This window comes from Rhopilema esculentum, chromosome 11 (genome assembly GCF_057945365.1).
Source record: "Rhopilema esculentum isolate cy_ngs chromosome 11, ASM5794536v1, whole genome shotgun sequence".
Lineage (NCBI taxonomy): Eukaryota > Metazoa > Cnidaria > Scyphozoa > Rhizostomeae > Rhizostomatidae > Rhopilema > Rhopilema esculentum.
The window spans coordinates 13,144,183-13,170,286 of record NC_142825.1 but is presented as its reverse complement, the minus strand read 5'-3'; the positions used below and the strand labels follow the sequence as shown (position 1 = coordinate 13,170,286).

The 26,104-nt window shown below is 38.2% G+C and overlaps 1 protein-coding gene across 1 annotated transcript; it reads right to left on the bottom strand.

Annotated features, from left to right (window-relative positions):
- Positions 1-68: 68 nt before the first annotated feature.
- LOC135693776 (neuronal acetylcholine receptor subunit alpha-10) lies at positions 69-25,810 on the bottom strand. Its single transcript, XM_089111063.1, has 8 exons — positions 25,705-25,810; positions 23,627-25,578; positions 22,138-22,428; positions 20,816-20,952; positions 18,719-18,763; positions 17,783-17,892; positions 16,322-16,483; positions 69-1,182 (listed from the first exon to the last, which is right to left on the bottom strand). The coding sequence occupies exons 2-8, from the start codon at positions 23,673-23,675 to the stop codon at positions 69-71; spliced, it is 1,908 nt and encodes a 635-aa protein (XP_088967189.1). The 5' UTR covers positions 23,676-25,578; positions 25,705-25,810.
- Between the last annotated feature and the right edge of the window lie 294 nt (positions 25,811-26,104).

Sequence of the window (26,104 nt, the reverse complement as noted above, 5' to 3'; positions counted from 1 at the left end):
TCTTAACCTAACGATACAGACACTCTGAGATGATATAGAACAGTTGGAAACTGCATTGAACTTATCTTTTACATGCTATTGTCCGTTAGATGCGGAATTTTATGCAGAAGGAAGAAACTTATGGAAATTGTTAAAGTGGATATGAAAATGATTAAAAAGGCGCGATCGATCACCATTGACGCGTATTGCCACTCATTTATCATCTCTTTCTTCTTCTCTTTCTCGTAAACATCGTGTGTCAACACCTCTATCTCTTTGTTTATCAGTTTCGCCTGTCTCCGTTCAGCTTTTTCAGCCAATCGTGTTCCAAATATGTTTTCAAACATGTTTATTGTCTCTGTGGGTGACGAAAACAGTGTATCTTCAGACTGCAGTGATGCAGATGTAGTATTGCAAAATGAGCCATTTAGTAATGTGGTATCAGTTTCGTTATTCTCTTTGTCCCTGGAATGAAACAATGGGATTCGCAAATGCTCCTCAAGAGATTTGTCGCTGCTCTTTTTATGTGTCCCATTGGAACTTATTTTGCTACACCTTGAAGCTTCGGATGCCAAACTCCCGTTGACAGTGATGAAATCACTAAACCGCACCGTTTTTCTTCGTTGCGCTGTCCCAAATCTCAAAGGCCTCTTCTTTGAAATTTTTTGTCCGCACAACAGCTTACTCAAATACTCAAAAATTAGCCATCTGAACCATGCTGGCATTGGCTTTGAAAAATTTTGTCGATAGAAATTCGCAAGCACGAACGTTGAAGCGGCTAAGGAGAAGCAAATTTGAATGAAAAGTAGAAAGTAAAACAGGGACAGTAATGGGATGTTTTTAGATGTGGCTGGCAGTTTCTTTCCGGCAATATTAAGATACACTGTCATCGATACCAGGATTGTCACAGATAATATTATTCGTTCGCCACTGTTTGGCGGTAGACAGAACCCCAAAGCAATCAATGACGTAATAGTAGTCACAGGTAGTACCAGAGTGTAGATATAGTACAATGTTTTTCTCCGCAAATGCAGATGATACACCACCTCCGTGAAAGGCTCTTTGCAGCACTCGTATCTTACCATGCGCTTCTCGGCACTGAATTTCACAACTTCCCATTCAGCGTTCTGCGTGAAATGTTGCAAACCCGTTTCTGTTTTAAATGGAATGATTTCCATCTGGTTTATCGACTTTGTCCAGGACCTGAAATCAGATTTGATAAGTTTGATTTGATTTTTTGTCTACAGCCGTTCACAGGTTTGAGAACATAGTTCTAAGAACCTTAATTTGTCATTAGGTCTGTGTTTGTTCGCTTGATATATCTCATGCAATGCTGTAAAGATGTTATAAGGTTCTATGATTGTTATATAAGATTATTAACGGAAAAAAGAAAGCTAGAGTGGAGATGATGTAGAAAGGAAAGAGGGTAAATTAGATATATGCAGATTAAAATCAGAAACTGGACAAAAACTTTAAGATATGCAGATGGCTCGATATTCTGGAAGGGTCCGTGCTACCAATTCTAGACTAGGGAGGGTAGACAGCAAAGGAAAAAATGTTTGCCAATAAAATGTTATCTTTCTGGGAGAAAGAAACTGCTTTATGCTTGCTTGACTTATTCAAGCAAATTATGAAATGTTTTACATGATTAAATCTAAATATCATTGAAAAAGTAATATTATGCTTTTCAAAATGGTTATACTGGACACTGTGGCTTGAAAGAAGCATCCTTTATTTGTTTGCGAGTCTTTTGAAAATAGTGAAAGCTTTTCGTCGGACACACTTCAAAGTACACAACGTCAGAATAATGATGAGACTAAATGCGACGATAATCATAAAGAGACTGAACCAGTTATTCTATGGTATTATTTTTGAATATCGTTTTCCAGTATTAAAACGCACGATGTCAGCCAACAGTACTTGGAACACCCAGCAATTTTATATCTTTCATTCATTTTCCGAAAAATTATTTCTCCCCCCCCCCCAACCCTCCTTCCCCTTGAACAATGTTGATAGTTTAGGCAAATATCATCAGAAAAAGGTACTTAGTAATTCCCTTATCCGTTTTGTAGTAAACCAATGGTTTTTTCGTAGGGGAGAGGGGTATGGCTGAATTTGACTTTGTAAACTGACTTCATTGTCCCTAGACTTTTGTCAGGCATTGTAGTATTCTTTCTTCAATTAAGCCCTCGCTATTACCCATATCAAGCATTATTTCGGATAGCGGAAAAAGATCACAGTTGTCTTATCGTATAATTCTATTAGTTGAACCTTTATATAATCTCATGCATAGATACTTCAGATTCTATTGAAAGACCTTCAATCACAAACAGTTGTAAGGCCGGTATTCAACTCAACATTACCAGCAAGCAAACGGAAAAATGGAAAGGGTTTCTGTCATCTAAACGACTTATCGAAGCTAGAATATCATCTAAAAAAGAATAAACATATCAAATCTACAGAATATTTAAATAAAAAGAGTTGAAGGGGAAAATAATGATGATATTTGACATTGTATCAAGGACTCTTTTACGTTCGCTGAGTTCATGCAAAACTTGAGCATCAAAGACGAAACATCTTTCATGTGTTCTTTTGACATTAGCAGTTTTTTCACAAATGTCCCTTTGAATGAGACCATCAAAATATGTGCCGACGCTTTGTACCGGAGCGAGCTTAATAGCCCACCATTCCCAGAGGAAGTATTCATTGAACTGATGGAAACTGCAACACGTTCAGTTGAATTCAGCTTTAACAATGAAATGTACCAACAAAAGGATGGTAGCCCTCTGGGACCTGCCTTGGCCAATATCTTTGTCGGCTTTCATGAAGAGCGTTTGTTTGACAGTGACCAAAAGCCAAGTGTCTATTTTCGGTAAGTGGATGACACATATACATTTTTCAAAACAGAGGCTGATTGTGAAATTTTCTTAAAACGCCTTAATGGTCTTCACACAGCCCTAAATTTTACATTTGAAAAGGAAGAAAATAACTCCTTGCCATTTCTGGATGTTTTGGTCAGGGTTGCCAGTTTGGATTTTTCTAATCCAAATTCCAGAAATTTGGATTTATGAAAACTTGTTTGGCTTTCAAAATATGATTTGGATTTGGCCAAAAATTTGGCTTATTTTGGATTTATATGAAAAATTCTCAAAATTTTCTGAACATTTGTTTCACTGAGACTTTCGGGTTTCTTTTTAAAGGTAGAACATGATGTGTGAAGTGTCATAACATGTTTACCCCTGGTGCGATGTACTTATGCAAATGTGAAGGTTATCCTCGCTGTTTCTTGTTCTCTTGCAATCATGTCTAAATGGAAATCTTCGTACGAGAATGGGCGGCGTTACGCTTAGTCAGAGGAAGACAAATATTCATGGGTTAAACAAGCTTCTGATGGATCACAAAACGCTTTTTGCAAGTTGAGCAATTGCTCCTAAAGCATCTAATCTGTTGAACCACGACAAATCAGAAAGACATGCAAAGAATATGAATTCTATTAATTATACCTTATTTTTGAGAGCAATTGTCGGATAATGTCAAATTAACATTTATTTGCAAAACCTATAGATGCCTCGTTTTCATTTCTTCGATTCTATTGCTCTAAAACCTCGTTTTCATATTTGGCTTTATTTGGATTTTTGACACGCAAAATTTGGCTTTGGCCAACAAGGATGAAAAATGTTTTGAGCCAATCAGACTGTTTGTTTACAATTTGAACCAGCCAATGGTACAGCGTCAAAGACAATAGAAATCTGAAGAGAAAATAGCATCGAATCAGCCGCAACAGTAACGCTCGCACCTCCTATCCAAAGCTGTGGGGAAAAACCGGCGCCACAAAAAGTTAACGCTGAACGCGAAAATTGTCATTATTGAAGTGCTTCATACAATTATGCATAGCAAAGGAGTATATCTAAAACTTTGCCGTCCCCATTTTTGAAATTCGGTCGTTAACCAGAGATAAGCGATGAAACGTTTAGCCCATTATTGCCCTGATTGAGTCTGCTTACGTTGGTTATGATTGGTTGTACTCCAAGAAAACGGCATCATGTCATTTTATTGAAAAACAGGTCATTTTGAAATCTTTTTACAGGTCGTTGATAAAATTTAAGCAAAAAGTAAACCTTGAAAAATTGTGCACATTTTACTTGTTATTTCAAAAATTGCTTGTTTAAAAATTTGTAAAGTAAAATTTGAAACCTCTGCATGACCTGCAAAAGTTTGAATCAAACCTTCAACTGAAAAAGCTATTGAGATATAACAAGCTACATTTTTTGAGTTCTCATTATCTTATTGGAATACAACGATCAGGGTCATTATTGAGCTTATATTTTGTAAAGTGGTACATTCTCCAACTCTTTTTAATGAAACTTTGCAAAAATATTTGAATATATTGACATGCAAAGTTGGGAAACCTTGAACCTTTCACTCAACAAGACGCTCTACATTTTACAGTAAAGAAGAATACAATTCTTGAACCCTCAAGCACTTTGTAAGTACTTCTGAGTTTTTTCGTTAAATGAATCCGTACTTAAGTCAATAAAAAAACCAGGGGATTTATTTCAGTGGAGACAGATAGCGTGGGCCGTTGCGTGCTAAGAGAAAACATTTTATCGTTTACTGTCTAACGTTTTGAAGCCTTTATAACAATTCGTGTCCAGAAAATTCGTTGACAAATCGTCCTAAAAAACTTTGCCATGAGAAGAACCATTGCTTGCACCTACAAAAATACCAAAATCAGGAATAGGCATATGATTTTGGAATAAATATTTGCAACAATGCCGCTATTTTCTCAAGATATGCATTTCTTCTATACGCAACACTCTAGAACGCACTCTAGAAAGTTGACGGACTGTCTTAGGGTTAAGAACATGCAAGAAAAAGGCAGAATGAAGGGAAAAAACCTGAGTTTGATAATCATCTCTCCGTCTTACTTTAAAATATACGACGTACATACTTTACGACGTACGTACATACAAGTAAAAAATGACCTGTTTTTCAATAAAATGACATGATGCCGTAAAACCAACCATAACCAACGTAAGCAGATTCAATCAGGGCAATAATGGGCTAAACGTTTCATCGCTTATCTCTGGTTAACGACCGAATTTCAAAAATGGGGACGGCAAAGTTTTAGATATACTCCTTTGCTATGCATAATTGTATGAAGCACTTCAATAATGACAATTTTCGCGTTCAGCGTTAACTTTTTGTGGCGCCGGTTTTTCCCCACAGCTTTGGATAGGAGGTGCGAGCGTTACTGTTGCGGCTGATTCAATGCTATTTTCTCTTCAGATTTCTATTGTCTTTGACGCTGTACCATTGGCTGGTTCAAATTGTAAACAAACAGTCTGATTGGCTCAAAACATTTTTCATCCTTGTTGCTTTGGCCAGTTTTGAGACCTGGCAACCCTGGTTTTGGTTGAAAAATCTGACACTGGATTTCTCACCAGTGTATACCGTAAACCCACTTTTTCGGGGTTATACACTCGATGGAGTTCGTTTTGCCCAAAACAAAGAAAAATCAGCCTCATCAAAACGCTTACACATAGGGCACTGATGATTTGTTCCAAGTCTAAACTCGACTCGGAACTTGAAAAACTAACTAAGATTTTTCTGGAGAACGGCTATCCAGAAGATGTTATTTCAGTTTACATTAAGGAGAAGATAGGAAATTTCTCGGCTGACGTAAAATTTGGTCCCCAAAAGTGCCCGGTCTATCTAAAACTACCCTGGATCGGTAACAGCTCCCTACGTTTTAAAAGCCAAATAAAACAGGCCATAACAAATTGTTTCTTCGCGGTTAACCCACGTGTTGTTTACAGTACAAAAAAGGCCCTTCCGTCCATTCAAAAGGACTGCGTTCCTGCCACAAAAAAAGTTCTGTTGTTTATGAATTTACGTGCCAGTGTGATTCTGGCTACGTAGGACGCACCACCCAAAGATTGGAGGATAGGATAAAACAACACGTTCCATCTAATATTAGAAACAAAACACATCCCCAAAGAGAACAGCCACCTCGGTCTTGCAAATCCAAAATTACTACTAAAACCTGCGATTCTGCTATCGGGCAGCATTTGCTAGAAAACCCAGATTGCGCAAAAAACTATAATGGCGACATGTTTCGGATTATTGGTAAAGCCCGATCGTCGTTCCACCTAGCAGTTTTAGAATCTATCTACATAAGCACGAAAAAATCGCTACTGTGTTGACAAAAGGAGTTCGTTATCACCTTAGGACACTCTAATAGGCAAGCGGCACTGATTGGTCAACCTTTACAGTCATGTGCTCGTGTTTCTGATTAGCCTATTTCGATCCACAACTGGGTATATATATTTCTTAGCATAGAGTTTTCGATCTATGTTCTGACGTTTCAAACTCTGAAGAGTGTCAGACGAAAAGCTTTAGTTTACTAAATGTTTGCTTTTTTCAAAGCCATTTACAAGTTTTGTACCACCAAAAGATGATATTTCTATACGAAAGCCCAAAGGGCTGGCTGGGGTGCGGGGGGTGCGGCACGTTTTTATAGGCATAGAAGGTAAAAACTAAAAAACCAATATGTGAATAAAAGTATAAAATCCAAAATAGAAAAATGAGAAAAAAGGAGATAAAGAGTAGTCACTACCACCTGGTTACAGCCTCAAACTCAGATGGGGGGTGGTTGTGTATGCCCTTGTATGTTTTAAGCAACTAGCTTGTAAGTGGGCAGAAAATGATAAAAAAGCAACTCATCAGCCAGAAACCCACGAGGGACATTTCGGGGCTTTAATTCGGTATGTCCATTTCTCGTAGGCGCCCCTCGCAATTCTGCGTCCAGGATCACGGTTGCAAAGGTCAGGAAATACAAATAAAAAATATATCTATTATAACGATCAACAAAAAGTAGCAATCGACACAGAGTGCTTACTAAAGTAGGACTGTAGAGTGTATGGAGGCATTTAAATTGAGTGGGTGAAGAGGATAAACATGGTACGGCGTGGCTTTGGGAATAAAGGAATGGGAGAAATGGGAATGGCTAAAAGTATCACCTGTGTATAACAGCATAAAGTAGGAGTTGGCGGGGTTGGGTGTGGCTATGGGAAGGGCGTGCCAAATGGGTTGGGTAGAGGAAGAAGAGGGTACCTGATCTGGGAATGGGTTTGTATGCATAGAATGGATGGAGGACAGGGCTGTTGAATGTTTGGAACAAGGGGGGGGGGGGGGGGGGAATCGGGATGCCTTATCTGTTTCAGGGGCCCCATTTGAGGCCCCAATTAATTAGTGTAATATTGTATTTCGACATGTGCATGTTTCCTTGTATCAGACGCAACAATATCGTTGTCCATAGAGAATGTGGCGAGATTATTGGTGGAAAAATGTTTGTTTTTGTTATAGTAACAGTTATATCAACGAGCTATAGTAAAATCACACTTACGAATACACCTGATGGGTCTATTGGATTAGTTGTAATGGCAGTTATGTGACATATGTATGTCACTGAAAAAGCCGTTTGATTTGGACATGAAGTTTAATTGTTATATTTCCAATACGAGGGAATAGTTAATCAGTAAGTGTTGTCATACTGGCCTCATACCAAAGAAGAAATAGATAAGAAAACATTGGCGAGCCGTGAATTAAATTGCTAGCACTGCACCAGGGGCCCATTTAAATGTGTAGTAATTATATCAGTTTAAAACTGTTATTGTTAAAGGTTAAGGTATTTCCAAGCAGTAGAACATTTAGTAGTTACTGTTGTAACAATGACCTTGTAGAAATGAAGAAGGAAGAATAGAAAATTTCCACAGGGCCGTAAATACAAACTGACCACTGGTTCAAGTAGGCCTGTTTTACGAATGGTAATTATTATGTGTGGCATTGAATGGCCTTTTCATTTGGAGGTAGGCTTTATGGATCATATTTTCAACGGTAGGGATTAGTTTAGCCCTCAGTGTTGTTGAATTGACCTCATATAAACAAACAAACAAACATTTAAGTGCCAAGATGAGGCTGTAAGGGCAGGGGCGGACTGGCTAATCTTTTTGGCCCGGGCAAATTTTGATCAAACCGGCCCACAAAAATAGCAAATAAAAAACTCCTCGGAATATGCAAGTAAATGTTAGTCTGTAAGGAAAACAAGTTTTAAATTCAGTTATTCTGTGTATGGATGAATGCTGGTTAACAGAACATGGTTAACAGAACATGTCATTTGCTGACTAAATAGTAAATAAACAAAAATTTTAACTCATTGGTTTGACTTTATTTCAAAATACAGTAACTTATATGTTGATAATGTAATCGTTCTAGATGTCATCTAACAGGTGTTTTTCTAAGAACATTAACATGAAGGACTCCAGGTTTGGCTGCGACAAATTACCACGTAATCTGTTCTTTATATATTTAAAGTGGAAAAGCTTCTATCACACTCAACTTGTGACAAATAATTTTCTAATCCTCCGGAAAACCACAATGCTTTTCAGCAGCCCAAAAATATCGATTTGTCAATTTCTGACCCCAAAAAGAAAACATGGGCACCCCTGTTGAAATTTTATCGTGTAGCATCATACCTCTGTTGGGCGGGGGGTGCATTTGACTTATGATAGTATAGGCCTATAAAATTTACCATAACTTGTGTGAGTTTATTGAAAGGAGCAAGAGCAAGACCCTGCTGTTTTTTGTGACGTTTGTGGCTTTTGCTTGATAAAAAAAGCTTTGTATCGTAGCTGAATCCTTTTTTAAGTCTCGCAGCTTTTCCTCACGAAATTTCTTTGCACCACCTTTGGTTGAAGTCTTCTTGCTCTTCCCTTGTTCTACGTATGTCCTCTTCATTGCTTCACATCACAGAGCAAATCGCTTAGTGAACTCTAATTTTTGGACTTTTAAATTTATTACATTTAGCAATAACTTGTGCTTAGGGAAAAACATGACCAGCTTCAAGCAATAGCTAAGTAAAAAGACATCGGGGCAGGTTAAAATCTTAATCCCCTGTAAAACGACTGGAAATTTTCACTGAACATGCACTGGACAAATGTCCTGCGTAAATGTTGCGTCGTTTTGCCACCTTGTCCAGTCTTGTTCAGCGATGTTGAATGTTGTTTAGTCGATTTTGAAGGCAGCCAAAAATGTTCAGTGGACAGGATTAAATTTCTTTTGTTCACTGATGTTGTACAGAAATAGTTCAGTCGTTTTGCCACTCTACTGAACATTGTCCAGTTCGCGCACGCGCAATCGATTAATGGTTTGGATTTGGCGTCAATTTATTTCCCATATTCAAATCTTCAACAAACTATCCTAGTCAACACCGCGAACGAAATGGAAACAACGTGAAAATTCAATTCAACCAATAGCAGAAAAAGGCATTTCATTAGTAACGACGAATCTTCTGATCAGATTAGCTTTAGTTCCGATAAAGGAAAGCGATGTCAGAGAGCACGAGGACGGTGATTTTGATGAACCTAGCAGTCCTAGCCACTTTTCAATAACACACTCTAATTCATACGATAACACGGTTAGGGCTATGAAAAGTGTATTTTCAAAGGTAAAGAGATGCCCTGTTGCCAGTTTTCCCACCCGCATTCTTCAACAGGGAAAAAGTTCACTGGACAATGTTCAGTGGTTTAGCCACCACCAATATTTTCTTGATGTCCATACTCTGAACAAGTGAGCAATGTTCAGTGTGTGACCAGTGCAAATGTCCAGTCGTTTTGCCGGGGCTTTATCTATCGCATTGAAACAGGGATGTTACAGTATAATATGTCGCCAAAAAGGAAATACCGTCAACAGATCAACGCGCGGGTATACTTTTTTTGCCTCGATTTCACTTTTTAAGCTAATTTATTTTTTTGCACTTTTATCAACCGGCCCTTAAACCGAATGGCCCTTCGGGCGATCGCCCGAATAGCCCGATCAGCCAGTCCGCCCCTGTGTAAGGGGTAACTTACCACTATCTCCAGTGGATCTATGTTTTTATAGGCATAGAAGGTAAAAACACATGGCACACAGTATGTTTTAAGTTTTTATAGGCATAGAAGGTAAAAACACATGGCACACAGTATGTTTTATAGCACGCTGTGTCACCTCTCCCTTGCTGGGGAGAGAACCATCACATGAATTACCTGACATGTGTCAGCGATATCCTTTCTTTCACAACACAGCCAGGTCCTCTATATGATTTGCCTTCTGTACTTATCTACTTTTCTATATGTTTGTATCTGCGATTGACACAGAACTGCACACACTCGCAAATAACAGCTCTCTCGTTCGAGATGCTGTCAAACCATGCTGCTGAATAGGTTGTGCTATTTAGTGGTAAAAGTTCGACAACTGTTTGTTACAGCTAACCAAATCAGATCCACTGGAGATAGTGGTAAGTTACCCCTTACAGCCTCATCTTGGCACTTAAATGTTTGTTTGTTTGTTTATATGAGGTCAATTCAACAACACTGAGGGCTAAACTAATCCCTACCGTTGAAAATATGATCCATAAAGCCTACCTCCAAATGAAAAGGCCATTCAATGCCACACATAATAATTACCATTCGTAAAACAGGCCTACTTGAACCAGTGGTCAGTTTGTATTTACGGCCCTGTGGAAATTTTCTATTCTTCCTTCTTCATTTCTACAAGGTCATTGTTACAACAGTAACTACTAAATGTTCTACTGCTTGGAAATACCTTAACCTTTAACAATAACAGTTTTAAACTGATATAATTACTACACATTTAAATGGGCCCCTGGTGCAGTGCTAGCAATTTAATTCACGGCTCGCCAATGTTTTCTTATCTATTTCTTCTTTGGTATGAGGCCAGTATGACAACACTTACTGATTAACTATTCCCTCGTATTGGAAATATAGGAATTAAACTTCATGTCCAAATCAAACGGCTTTTTCAGTGACATACATATGTCACATAACTGCCATTACAACTCATCCAATAGACCCATCAGGTGTATTCGTAAGTGTGATTTTACTATAGCTCGTTGATATAACTGTTACTATAACAAAAACAAACATTTTTCCACCAATAATCTCGCCACATTCTCTATGGACAACGATATTGTGGCGTCTGATACAAGGAAACATGCACATGTCGAAATACAATATTACACTAATTAATTGGGGCCTCAAATGAGGCCCCTGAAACAGATAAGGCATCCCGATTCCCCCCCCCCCCCCCCTTGTTCCAAACATTCAACAGCCCTGTCCTCCATCCATTCTATACATACAAACCCATTCCCAGATCAGGTACCCTCTTCTTCCTCTACCCAACCCATTTGGCACGCCCTTCCCATAGCCACACCCAACCCCGCCAACTCCTACTTTATGCTGTTATACACAGGTGATACTTTTAACCCTTCCCATTTCTCCCATTCCTTTATTCCCAAAGCCACGCCGTACCATGTTTATCCTCTTCACCCACTCAATTTAAATGCCTCCATACACTCTACAGTCCTACTTTAGTAAGCACTCTGTGTCGATTGCTACTTTTTGTTGATCTTTATAATATATATATTTTTTATTTGTATTTCCTGACCTTTGCAACCGTGGTCCTGGACGCAGGATTGCGAGGGGCGCCTACGAGAAATGGACATACCGAATTAAAGCCCCGAAATGTCCCTCGTGGGTTTCTGGCTGATGAGTTGCTTTTTTATCATTTTCTGCCCACTTACAAGCTAATTGCTTAAAACATACAAGGGCATACACAACCACCCCCCATCTGAGTTTGAGGCTGTAACCAGGTGGTAGTAACTACTCCTTATCTCCTTTTTTCTCATTTTTCTATTTTAGATTTTTTTACTTTTATTCACATATTGGTTTTTTAGTTTTTACCTTCTATGCCTATAAAAATATTAGTAAGATCTACTCATGCAAACTAAGGCCTGGTTCAAACGTCGCGCTTCTCATGTGCCGAACCTAACTCGAGAATTAAGTACATGAGGGGCGCGACGTTTGAATCAATTTGGTACGCCAAATTTAGTTAGGAGCGGCAGACTAGTTTGGATCGGCAGAGCTTGCCGAGCTGCACGGCTCCAGCACGGCACGGTTTCAAACGTCGAACTTGTCATGTACCGAACTCAATGCAAAATTATATTTAATTTATTTTCCTTCACAGAATTCATTTCTTTCTTGGAGGGCGCATGCGTTTCAAACAAATATTTGAGATTGTGCGCCTTAACCAAGATACTTTATGTAACAATCCTAAAACCCATTTGGCGCGACATAATTAAGTTCGACGTTTGAAACGGGAGTCGCGCTTAACATGCTCAAGTGTCGCTCCAAACAGAGTTAGGTTCGGCACATGAGAAGTGCGACGTTTGAACCAGGCCTAAGTACCCACAGTCACTCGAAAATTGAAGCGATGATTGACTAACGAGAACATACTCTTTGATAAACAAAATCAATTGCGTCAAAATACCACACCCTAAAATTGAAATACCGTAGGACACGCCCTATTTTGTCGGCAAATTTGTGACTGGCACCCCCCTAAGTGAAAGTGATTAGCGACGGCCCTGGCGATAGGTAGGGAGACAAGTACAATGTATAGGCCTACGAGGTGCACAGCTTTCAAATCTTGTGTAAAGGTGGATTTCCTCTTCACGGTATGGACCGGAAACGGTATACGGTACAAGCATGCGCAGAACATATTTTGACATTCAAAAACGGTACGCTTATCGTACCGCTTTCCGTTTTAGAAAGTTGAAATCAAGGCAACTTTTTTCCACGGAATTCGTACCGTTTGAACATACTGTGAAGTGGAAATCCACCTTAAGCAATTCCTGTTAAGAGGGTTTCCCAGGCATGCTGTTTTCATGTTATTCTGCTTTTTACGTATGCATTATCTAATTAGCTGTAACTAAGGTTTATAAAGCACTCTAATATTGGCTTTTTGCATTGCACTTGCTTTTAAATTGTTAGCGTTTTTGGAGAAGAAAAGATTTTCCTCCCTTTTGTATGCACTTAATTATATTTGCTTATAGTTTAGAATTTGGGAGCAGAGTCGCGCGATAGGGTTGAAGAGTAGTTCGGTTTTTTCAATGGAGTGCTCTGAGAGCACAGGTTGCGAATTTAGTTAAAGTGTGCCAATTTTAGCGAGTGAGATATTGATCGTAACGGAATTGAAAGTTTTTGTAACCATTTCGCATTGCATCGGATTTGTATAAAGAATAATATATATAACCAGTTTTGCTGTTCCAAATTTTTTTTGTTATTTTTGTCGAGCTCAGCGCCGAAAGTGCAAATTGCTGCCTTTTCGCAAAATTCCCGCAGGTCGCTCTCCAGTTCAGCATTCAAGGCTTCAAAAAAACTATAAATAGGAGAACAAGCAGCGGGGCGTGTGAAGTGCAGAATTTCAATAGCTTTATAATTCTTTTGTAAATTATTTGAAAAAAGTAGTTGGACGATTAATGCAAATAAAGCACTGTAAAGGTAGGTTTGCATGGTGGGCGAGGGTCTCTTTGGTTCATGGATAAAGAAATCTTGTAAGGTAAATAAATTTTGTAATTCAAGTTACTATGTATTTTAAATATTTCGATTAGGATAACTTTGTATTGCATTTCAAGACCACGTGCACACGAGAGCGGATCCATTTGGGTCCGCTCCCAAACTGGTCGTCACACTAGAGCGGATCCGTTTGGGTCCCACACTTCTATCCGATCTGGTCTGGGTCTGCTATGCGTACCAGACTGGTACGGATAAAAAGCATGCTCGTTCGGGTCCGATCCACTTGGCTCCCGTGTGAACACCTGGATCAGGCCTAAACCAATGATAGGTACGGTTAGAAAACGAGGCTATCTTCCTGGGAAATTCTTCCGAATTTTCTTCGTATGGATAGGCCTCAACAAATCGTTCTGCGACGTTCTCATATTTTGATCGAACTGTCTCCCAGTCTAGCGCATCAGCCAGCTTTTTGCTTTGATAATCGAGAACAATTCTCAACAGCAAAGCTGTTTTTTCGTCTGTCCAAATAAAATTTCTCGTTTTGCTGCCTGTTGCAGTGGCGGTTTTGCATAAAATTTCAGGTGGGGCAACAGTGTGAAATATGCCGACTGCTACATGGCAAATGGTGTGACGACTCAAATTAGTTTGAACTATTCCCAAAATGTGATGTGATGACTTTCATGGTCCAGCAAAAGCTAAACTATTACTGCCCTTCTCCTCAGCTAAACCTTTCACAAACTTGATGCAAACTTAGCATAACGTGTTAACTCAAAATGAACTTGATAAGATATCCCTTACTTCAATCTTTATTTTAATTAATTCAATTCCAGCCTTTTTTCTGACCTGTTTCCAAAAGAGTCTATTTTTGCAAAGAGTTTTAAACCTCCAACGTTCCACGAGGCAAGCTGTTTAAACATTTTTGTTTTAATTTCTGTTTTTTGCCTCAGTTTCGTTTTTAGCTGAGAGAAGCTAGGGCCCCTTGAGTTGTTGCTGACCAATCTTGTTCGTCTTTAGCTTTGAGAAAGACCCCTCAGCACTTGTTGTTTTAGCAAATGTATTTGATAGGCTCTATGCAGATTAGGGTCTTAGAAAGTCCGGTTTCAATGATTAGGGTTTTATTTGAAGTTGGTACAATCTGCAGCTATACTGCCGAGTGAGGCAAATTTGTTTACTTCCGCCATTTTAAATAGTGGCAAAAAGCGAGTTGCAATTGGGTTCAGTATGGAAAATTGCTTGTTTTAAGGACTGATTTTCTCGTGCCTCAAAACTATTTCAGTGCCTTTTCTGATTCAGGTAGTTAGAGGAGATATAAATCAACAACGCATAACAATTTTTTGGGGTTTTTAAACAGAATTTTAAAAAATATGGTCTTTTTTAGTTTACGCAGTTACGGGGGGAATATAGCAGTGTCCTGTCGTGTCTTTATGAGTTGAAAAAGTATGTGCTTGCAATTTTTATCTTCATATAAATGAGAAAGAGCCTTTTGAGTCTATTACCTAATAATATAGACCATTTTAAATATATAATTCTTGAGTTTTTCTGTCTGTCGTTTATAACCTAATATGGCATAAGTAGGAAAGTGCGAATTTTTTAAACATAGTTTGTCAAATTGAATTTGTAGAAATGAAATTTGATATGAATTAAACTTCTTTCTTCTTGATAAGGCCAAATTAGTAATCTTTGTCGTGAAAATGTACACCGAAGTCGTGAATATTTCATAGGCCTAAAGATACGGGGAGGGACGCATTGTGCTGAAGAATAATTACAAGCAACGAGTGTGGCCTTGAATTAGTCTAAGATATAAACAATTATATCAAATTAAAAATTGTTTACTATATTTGAATTCTTTTATCAATATCCAAGCCTTGAATTATGACCCATTCTCGGCTTTTTCTAGATTAAGGCCTAGATATTTCATAGCAGTTTCTGTAAACAAAGAAAGAAAAAGTACTGAATTCCATCTTTGTACAAATGTGTCAAGAAGATTATGCATTGAGTGGCTAAACATAGTCGCAGGATCCGTTTTAAAATAGATCAATCATTATTTTCTGGAATTTCGACGAGACAGAAAACACCACAGCAAGCACCGCGACTGTAAATACTTGGAATTTGCAAAATTCGGCTTATATTTCCAATATTAACATCAATTCATAAATTTAAGTACAGTATTAGGCCACTCACCAGATTTCACATCGATATTGGAAAGAGAAGTGAACGAAATCAATCCTTACTTTTAGCAAATTTATAAGGGCTCAGTATGGAGCAAGTTCCTTTTTGCCACTATTCAAAATGGTGGAAGTAAACAAACTTGTCTCACAGCGTACCTGTGATTTAGACATCTAGCGCCTCACTGTCGAGTGCTGTCAAGTTTCAATAAAAGGCTGCTGAACACTCAACTTGCGTTGTCAAATAAAGCGTGTGCGTTTGTATGCATTTGTTCAGTACCGTTATCAATGTACTTTGCTTTGCTCTACTCTACTCTAAGTGTAAATGCGTGCTCAAACGAATGAAATGCGCCATTACTATTGACCTGCACGGGGGTTGAAATTTCTAGGTACAGTAAAATATCAATAGCTCGAGCCCCCAGGAAACGCTGAAAATGCTTCGACGTATCAGGCTTTCAAACGTATTCAGGCACCGCGGAGCGTTGAGTGAAGTGGGGGGTCTAAAAAGTGGGGGGGGGGCTAAAACCGTATAAAAAGAGGCTGTTCTGGTAGTTTGATACTTAATATTTGGCATTTTTTGCAAAAAGCTAAAGCCCCCAACACCCCCCCCCCCCTGCTCCGCGGTGCCTGGAATTAGAGAAGTTTGAAAAAAATGACCAATGGATCGAGCTAGCCACAGTTCGAGATATCAATGGGGCTTGAGATATCAGAATTTACTGTACTTCAGACACACGTTTCTGCTGTCTGTGCCACGTTAAAACTTCTTACCCGAATTTCAAATGACATAATTGTTGATCGAAAGGGAAGTATTTCACGTTGATTTTGCACGAAGCCTTCATGGATGTAGCTGCAAACCATGTGCTGTATCCTGAGCTGTTGACTATCACCTTGGTGTTTGAGGCTTTCAGGCTGGTCATCTTGTTGTCCGCGCTAGAAAGGCATGCATTCATATAGCGAAAATAGCACAGTGCCATAAAATCGAAGTTGATATTACTTAACTTGAGAAAATGCTATTTCTTAGTATGTTAATATTTGAAAACATAAAATATTTAAATAATATCTATTTTCTTTGCCATATTATTTGTTTTTAGCTAGCATCCAAAAATAGATAGTTTTTAGCTAACATCCTTTAGGACAATGAAAGGCTATGCTTATCGATCTTAAAGCCTGGTTTCCATATAGCCGTAAGGCTGCCTGCGACTGCCTGCGACTACCTGCAACTGCTTTCTGCCATCTTCCATCTTCCACCCTTACATTATCGCCGGCAAATGGAAACGTTTTGTTTGCAATTGCCTGCGGTATCGGTAACTATGCCGGTAACTAGGTAAAGTTTGAGCGGGAAAAACTGGCGGGCAAAATTCAACAACAAACATGGCTGCTGCAATAAACGAACGATTATTGCTTCAATATGAATACATATTGCTACTTGCTTACATGAGACACAGAAGAAGACGCAATAAAGTTGAGAGAAAGCACAGGTTTTGGGAGGAGCTTTATGGTCCTTGCATTTCTTGTCGTACATGGAACGATAATTTCTTTTGCAGTCCATTACTTTTTCATTACTAATTTCTGAGATCTGTTCCGAAGTTTCGACTACGAAAGACGAGGACGACGCCATGTTTTTTTGGAAAGATGTGACAATGAAAAACGATAACAATTTCCAAAGGCCCTTTTTCAATTGGTTCTTGCACATCACATGATTCGTTTGAACAAAAGAATGCCGCCGGCAGCCGCAGGCAAGGCGTTTCCATTTGTGATTTGTCTGCCAGCGGTCCCGGGAAGCTGCCGTAAGAGCCGGGAAAAGTTGAACTCGTTCAACTTTCTCCCGGCTCTCCCGGCAGTCTTACGGCACTTCAAACAGCTGCCTGCGGTACCGTTAGAAAGCGTTTCCATAAAGAATTATCTGCCGGCGATACCGTAGGGATGGAAGATGGAAGATGGCAGAAAGCAGTCGCAGGCAGCCTTACGGCTATATGGAAACCAGGCTTAAAACTAAAGACACTTGAAGCTAATGGGTTGTAAGTTGTCACGATTAGGCTGCAAGTTCTTTCAGAGCCAAGACTTTGTTTCGAGAAAAATTCTCAGAAAAATATCCCCCAATTTGAGTATTGACTCTTTAGATAATTTAACTTGTACATTATGTCTTTATTTTCATTGCTATGTAGTGGATTGATTCCATTGTTGTAAGGTGCAATGATTCCAGTCAAGCTTTAATGTGCCTATACTCACTTGTTGTAGAGCATCAAGACTGGGGTCCATACCATAGTTGGTTCGACATTAACAATGCTAATGTTTCCATACTCTTCTCGCTGCCATCCCAACAGAGGATTTGTCCATTCCTGTCAAAATCATATTTTGTTTTTTGTTTTATATTTGATGTCAGTTGACCTTGTAAGAATATGGCGAGTAATCTTTTTTTCTAGCAAGCTATCCCTAGATTATCAATTGGATTACAATGAATATTTTATTCATGAGAGGATACATTTTCATGGATTATAAAACACATCAAAACTTCTGGTTTTTTCATAATCCTCGTAATTTTTTTACAGCTGTTACTGACTACCTGAAATATTTAGATATCACGTCAATATCTAAATACATATATGAAAGTATGCTGTCGATCAAGTAGAAAAATACTTCTACAAAAAATTTGTCAAAAAATGACATGATTTTTATAATAAAAGTAGAAAAATTGTATATCTTGAATATCACAACATAAATTTTATAATATTTTCATTCATGTTATGATTGGCCGTACACTCGCGGGGGCTGGGCAGAAGCGCCCGAAGATCCGGATGTGGCCCACGGGCCTTAAGTTGCCCAAGATCAACGCGACAGATGAGAGTAGCGTCCGCACTCTTATATTCGTTTATTGCCTTATTCTATCAACTAAAAATTGATAGCCTTATTCTATCAAAGATCGTGGAAAAGATCTTTGCCTCTTTCTTCATCATCAAGGTTCAACTGTTTACCGCCACGTCTTAGCGGCCGCGCGCTTTGCAAAGATTTCAGATTATTATCTTATTTTTGTTTTATTTCTGGAGCCTCAAAATCGATCTACAACTCATTTTTCATACATTTCACAGACTTACATTGTAATGTGAACTTGTGGATTGATATAATTGCATTTATTGCCTAGCATTCAGTAAGACAAAATGATATTACCTGTGTCGTCCAAACATTCAATTTGATTGTTTGGCCAACTGCATCCTGAAAAAGATTCATTCTAATCACTAAATAATCATCTCAAGTTGCGCAAAACTCGACGTCAAAATATTCGCCAAAATTCGAACTTTGCGGTTTTCCAGCAGATCCCTTGATTTTTGACCGGGGGTGGATCTCTATTAGGGCGAAGTACTTGGAGAGAACAACCTTAGTGCTACAATATCTTTCAAATTTGGTGCTTATTCCTTTGATTCTGTTGAAAACTCAACGATATTCTAACGGCTTGTAATTTTTGTTTTTTCGTTTCTGCTGCTACAGATAGAATTTCTTCCTCATTCCGTGTTACTATCAAAATGGGCCTTGTCGCTAACATCGTATGAGCTTGACTGCCAATGGCCTTCACATTTCGGGGCCCCTTTGAGGTGAAAGAAGCACATGCCAGGGGCGGATCCAGGATTTTTGGTGACTATAGCTCAAATCTTTTGGGATCGGAACCACGCCCTCCTTGCTTGCGAGACACGCCCACTATATGGGCAAATGATAAACCATGTGTGTTTATAGTTGCTTCGTATTCATAAATATCCCTTCGAACATCCTTTTTCTATTTCCAGGGACGCCAGAGAAGAGGGTGTGGGGGTACAACCGCCCCTGTTGCCCTTTGGCAGAAGGGGCAAGGGTTGTTTTTAATAAAATTCCCTTGAAACTGGCCAATTGTAATAATCAGAGAGATTCGTATGAAATTCTGAACTTCTCAAAACATGTAAAATAATTCCTTGTGCCGAAAGTTAGCCAATGTTGAAGATACCTACAGATAATAAAATTGCAGTTACATATGAATTTGTAGAAGCTGAGAATTATCTTTCAAAAGCCTTTTTACTCAAGCCTGCCCCCCCTTCCCCCCTCTTGCCGCTTGGTCGTTCCGCCGTCCCTGTCTATTCCCTAGTAGGTCCTTGCCTTTGAAGCTACATTACAGGGGACCCAGGATGTGAAGACGAGCTATAGTCCACTGTTGCTTTACAGGGGACAGAGAGCGGAGATGTACCGTGGATACTCATATTCTATTGGTTAAAAGGCCATTTTCAAACCTGACTATAGCTTGACTATAGCTCGCGCCAAAAATTATAGTACGGGTTTCATTGTCTTCGATGCCTTTTCCAGAGCAAATCCCCAGACCGACTATAGCTCGGAATATCCACTGTAGCTCAATTCTGGTTGGTTACTGTCAACAAAGAACGAAACTTCTGATTCGTCTAAGTTTTAATATTAGACCATTCTGCGCTCAGTGTTTTATATCTTATCTGGAGAGGCATTGTGATGACACATTGCCAGCAGTGCATGTTTGTTAATCGCATTTGATAACCTATACCGCTGTTTTCAAATGTGAAGTCCGAAAATCAAACACTGAGATTTTGACTATAGCTCGAGCTACAGTTGCTATAGTCTGGATCCGCTCCTGCATGCGATGAGAACCTTACCCAATTAAGATCAAATGAGGGTCACTAGCCTAGCCGTCAGCTACCCTTGATATCTGCAGACAAGAGGAAGTTCGAAAATAAAATTGCTATAGAATCATAGTTGCTAGAGTCGTAGAGATATCGATAAACAAATAGAAATAGATGTAATGAATTCTAATTGCTGGTCTTTGATACAGTTCCTGATGCCGTTGTCCTTAATCTATAGGCAGAGCTGCACGCAATTTTCTGCATTAGGGGTTAAACTTCAGGCTGCTGTTTTTAACCTCCCTGTTCTATACACTAGATAGTGGCGTATATAGATGTATAGTATAGATGAAGACAAAGATGTGTTGGTGGAATGAGATTGAGATTTCGGTTAGACTGATTAGATTCAGATCAGATTCAAAGTTAGATCTAGATTCAGATTAGATTTAGATCAGATTTAGTAGATTTAAATTAGGTTAAGATTTAGATTAAATCTAAATAGATTTGAATTTATTTTAAAGAATTAGTAAAGCTTCATTAAATAGGAACCATCAAAGATTTACAATGAGGTACAAATATCGATATAGAAATAGATTTAGATGAGATAAAATTTTACTTATAGTTGTAGTGCAAAATACAGTTAAAATTTTTGACCTACCACATCAAATAACTGAACAAGACGGATGTTTAGGAGAACACGGATTTTCGTGTTGAATTCAAGTCTTGGCCTGATGTCCTTGTTCATCAGATCGCGGAAAATGTCTTTGATGATCCTATGCTCGTGCGACATGAACGCTTTAATAGAGAGAAAGAAAATAGAATCTAACAGTTGTTAATATCCAGTTCTAAGTGTAGAATAGGTTGCTGTCTTGAGGGACACCTTAATTTCTTGCAAACTTTTATTAAATAAAAAGATAAGGCTTGCATCCACTGTGCAAAGTTCTCCTAACAAGTTTTTTCTCTGTCGAGAGTTAATGGGAGGTAGGTAAATGCCACAACGCTTGATGATTTCTTTGAGTAAAAATCACTGATCTCAAAAAGAGACTGGATCAAACAGCGTATTTTCCCGCCCGTTTCAGCACGAGAAGATGGTTGAGTCTCTCCATGCTAGGACCTCTTGTGCCAAAAGCTTGGATCTACCATTAGTAGAAAAGGTGCTGGGGTTTTTATTGTATCAAATTTTTAAATGATCTAAGGAGCAACAGGCCTAGGACAACGAAAAAACAGTAGATTTACCCTCACAGAAACTAAATACCACGGCGAAAGTATTTTAAGTCTCTTATGAATGCTGCAAGCTCTATTTTCAAAGTTTGTTTTGAATTTTGCCATCAAAAAACAAGTTAACTAAAATCAACATGATTGCTCTTTAGTTTCAAGCAACACGGTGAGGTCCTAACATGGACGCTGCAATGTGGAATAAACGCTGGGATCGAAAAGCTCGATCCAGTCTTTTATATCAGTTTTTCAAATTGATTATACCGAACATCGTTGATTATTCTCTGTAGAGCGATGCTCGAAACTTCGTTAATAAATTCGCTATTTTTCTTAATAAAATCCGTTGTTATTTAGCAAGTATCTCTTCAGGTGAAGCTATGAAGCAAACAATGACCAAATTTGTCACTAAATGGAATAAACAGTGTTGTTTAAATTTTTGAGAGCTTGTCTTGAGGGCACCTATGTTGATGATGCAAATTAGGTTGTACACTATATGCAATGTACCCTCTCTTTGTTAGCCAATGTGCATAACTTTGTGCCCCCCCCCCTCCCTTCGCACAGACGCCATGCACTGAGAAGCGTATAGAAAGCGCATTGGGCATCTACATCTAATTTTCTTGTACTTTTACCAGCAAGTTAATTTGTCAAAAATATTATTCTCTGGTGGCTACTCAAGATTTCATAGCCATGCATTGACATCTATGTAATTCGTAATTAGTTTTTTGGAATATTTTTATCTAAAATTGCTTTAAGTTTCAAACTTACACGATCTTGATATTCCGATCAGCCTCGTTTGCTCTCTCGGCATATCATCAATGACCTCGCATTTCTTAAGGCACGTGACTGCATAGCAGAGATCAGAGAGCATGAATGCAAAATCGGCTGTACGAACACTACAGACAGCTTCACTGCAATCATTCCATGAAGCCCTCCTTCCAAGGTAGCGGACCTGTTTGTTCCTCATTCCGTCTTTTAGTGTCACGTTAAACTGCGTTGGTGATGTCAGTTGACATACAAGTCTTTTCTCGTTGTTAATGATGGTTTGGGAGGTACAACCTAAAAAGAAAAGCCTTAATGAAATAATGACCAATCGAATTTGGTTGAAAAACTTTCTGCAAACGAAAGAACTCCAATCAATAACAGCAGTGTTAAGTTAACTTATGTCCCTTTGGTAACACCTTCACAGAGTTCGTCCAGCATGAGCTATGCAAAATTTGGTCCGCCTTCACTTCACTTGTAAATCATAGACACGTACTGCGAGGTCAGGTAAATTGTAAAAAGCAAAAAAGTTATAAAGCAAACATTGTACCTATTTTATTTAGCTTTAATCGACATTTATCAAAACATGTTTCCAGTGATTTTTCATTGCTTTTTTTGGCATTTTGCTACGATTCTGGAAAAATCTGCAATTTACATTTGTGCAAAATTCATTCCTTTTTTTGTTCCTTTATTCGTTTCGATAGCAATCAAGGCGGTGTGAAAATATCACAGTTCCAGATAAAACTAGAGGGCTTGCTTGTAGCATTTGAATAAATAAACTTATTAAATAAATGACTTATTAGAGCGGCCAATACTTTTAAACTTATAGAAATATCTTTGAGAAATGATAGATAAAGCGTTCCTTCTAATTCTATCTTGATCTCTTCGTTGTTGTACCTTTGTCCATCTGCTTTCTACATCCCAAGTTCTTGCAAAGATGATTTTGTTACACCTTCCCTCTTTCTGTGACAATATTCATCTGCTGCTATAGCGTATTCATTGACGAGACAATTCAATTTTGCTTTGAAGTTAGAGCTGCTACCTATCTTAATCTGCAATGCCACAGTTATCAAGGATTTTACGTTCATTTTACTCATTCTGAGATAGCATTACATTTAGGTTCTTTTTATCTGTGCCATGTGACTAAATATGCAAAAGGTGAAAAACAAAGGTTAAAAATCTTGGGATCAGAAATGACATATATTGGTAAAACTGAATATAAGTTTTCTAAGGTTTCAACATATATCAAAATGTCGAAGAAAGTCTAAATGTCACTATAAAATCAGTGAAGTTTAACTATGATTCTGCACTGAAAAAATGAAGTCATTCGAAGTCTTGCAGTCATACGAGTAAAGACCTGCCGTGAATAGTTGCCACAAGTATGAAGTTTCTTGTTGTCACAGTTTCCGATGTGACAGAAAATTTGATCGAAATCACCTTCCTTACTGCTATTTTAACAAAAGGAATTGAAAATTGAAAAAAAGAATTTACGTACACGTGAAAAGTAAACCCAAAGAGAGCAGTGTTATTGACTTCATGGCCATCTTGCAACTTTGCTGTTTGATCCGTTTGATCTCGCTCTCTCTTGCAACGCTTCATTCAAGCTTTCTGCCATCTCCATCTGAGCACCTGCTATGCTTTGCCTCTACTCAACAGAATCTGTCTTGCGCTTCCCCCGCAAAATGCTAATACAAATAATCAATTATTCAAAGAGATTGGTTGATTTGACGGTCATTGGCTAAGCTGCATGATAAATCGTTTTAACACAAGCTTCGACACTCGAACGCTTTGTTGATACACAGAATGTTAATTAAGTGTCATGAACTAAGAGCAGACATTCATAACATGCAGACTATGTTATTTTATATTTCCCATTTTAAGGAATTTCTATCACTGCACATATTCAAAGTGTTCGAAAATTCGGGTGTTACCTTTTAAAAATATTCATGACTACACCAATCAAATTAACTGTATGCGAAGCTTTCGAATTACATCAGCCCTCGTCAAGGCCTTACAAAAGATTTTGATGAGGAAAAGTAGTCTAAGTTTAAACTTGTTTTCGTGAACAAAGATCTCAAATGAGAAGATGAAGAACAAAACAAACTAGATAGCTTCTAGATTCTGAACAAATTTTAGAGAAATTTCATAGATTATGATGATTGGTACTGTTATCTTTACGTTTTTAATACTGCAATCCTCTTATTTTAAGGTCTACTGGTAGTTGCTGCAATTTTACTATTTCAATGTAACATCTCTTTATTCTAGTTTTGTCACTGCACAAGATATGAGTTTATCACTTCACAATTACGATTTATCACTGCACAATTTTGGTTATCACTGGACGTCAAAATAAACCCCACATTCAACTAACTATATCAACTAACATAGGTCTAAATGAATTAATTAAGTGCTCTTATCACCCCAAGGCCATATTTGACTACTATACCTAAAGTAAAATATTGGAGACTAATTCATATCAAAGCGAAAAGTTAAAATAAAAAGTACATTATGATGAAAAAAGTTAAGGCAGGAAAAAATCCAGTTTCATATAAAATTTAAATGAAGAAACGTGCTTTGGCAGGCATATGTAGAGATAAATCAATAGCATCTCATTTATCCTCACAGTTTTTTCTGAATGGCATTTCTAAAACAAACTAATGATGAAAATATATACATATAATTTTTGACTTGGCTCGCAAGGCTAAGTAAGTAATGATAACGACATTGCAATTTTACTTGCATTTGCCCATAGAGATTTTTGTTATTGTTCCTAAATAGTTTTGATTTTACACCGTACCCTTAGATTATTTTTCTTTCACCCATCCAAAAAACGTTTTACAAGCGGGCTTCTACTCTAGTTAGTTTCTTGATGCATAGTCAAGAGTAGAATCATTGATTTCCAAGCTATATGATCATACATATTACACGTAGAATAAAACATCAAATTTACCATGCTTAAAGTATACGTAGACTAGGGGCCAAGGTATTGAATGTTCTTTGACATCAATACCGATTAAAATCTTAATAGCAAGAAATGAAAGTTAATTCCATAGATTGTTTAATCCCCCGTGACGCTGTTGGAATTTAGCGTTTTTTTTACAAAATTACAGAGCTTTTAGAAAAATCTTCATTGTGCAAGAATCACAATTACGTCACTAGTTCCAGTGTTCCCTACTCTTAAGATTTTATAGGAATAAAGCTTCTATTTCAAGTGTACTGGGGCAAATTGCACGATTCTGAAAAAACCAGACATTATCTTGTTACAATGTAACTGATGCGTTTTCGCATAGAGCTAACGATAAATGTGCACTTATCTATGTCAATATTTACCGCATTCCAACGGAAACCTTTGGAGAGCCCAACATGTAGAAGCCTGTTATCGATGGGCATGATTCAGATATGCAGGAGCTGTAGAGGAGGGGGCGGGCTGGCTTCATCTCTCCCCACCTTTTGTTCGATTAAATATGAAATGAGGAGAGGAGGGGGTGGGCTGGCTTCATCTCTCCCCACCTTTTGTTCGATTAAATATGAAATGAGGAGAGGAGGGGGTGGGCTGGCTTCATCTCTCCCCACCTTTTGTTCGATTAAATATGAAATGAGGAGAAGAGCGGACAGAAGGGCTTCATCTCTCTCCATGTGTATGACATCAAAGATAATTATGGCAAAGTATCATAAGAATTACTTGTCTAGAGATGTTAATTAATCAACAATTCAGTAAAGCAATGCTTTTGCCGTTGGTATGTTTCTCTTCGATATCTTAATCTGATTTTTCTTGCAATAATTGGAGGCACTGTCTTGCGTCATTTCTGAGAAAGTACTACTGTCTCTGTTTGGAAAGCACTCTGCGTTAGTTTTCACAAAGTAAATTCATAGTGACTCATAAATATGCCCTGCTTTGCCTTTCAATAAATCATGCTTATTCAAATCAAATTCAAGGAGGAATATGTCACCATGAATGCTGAATACATGGGGA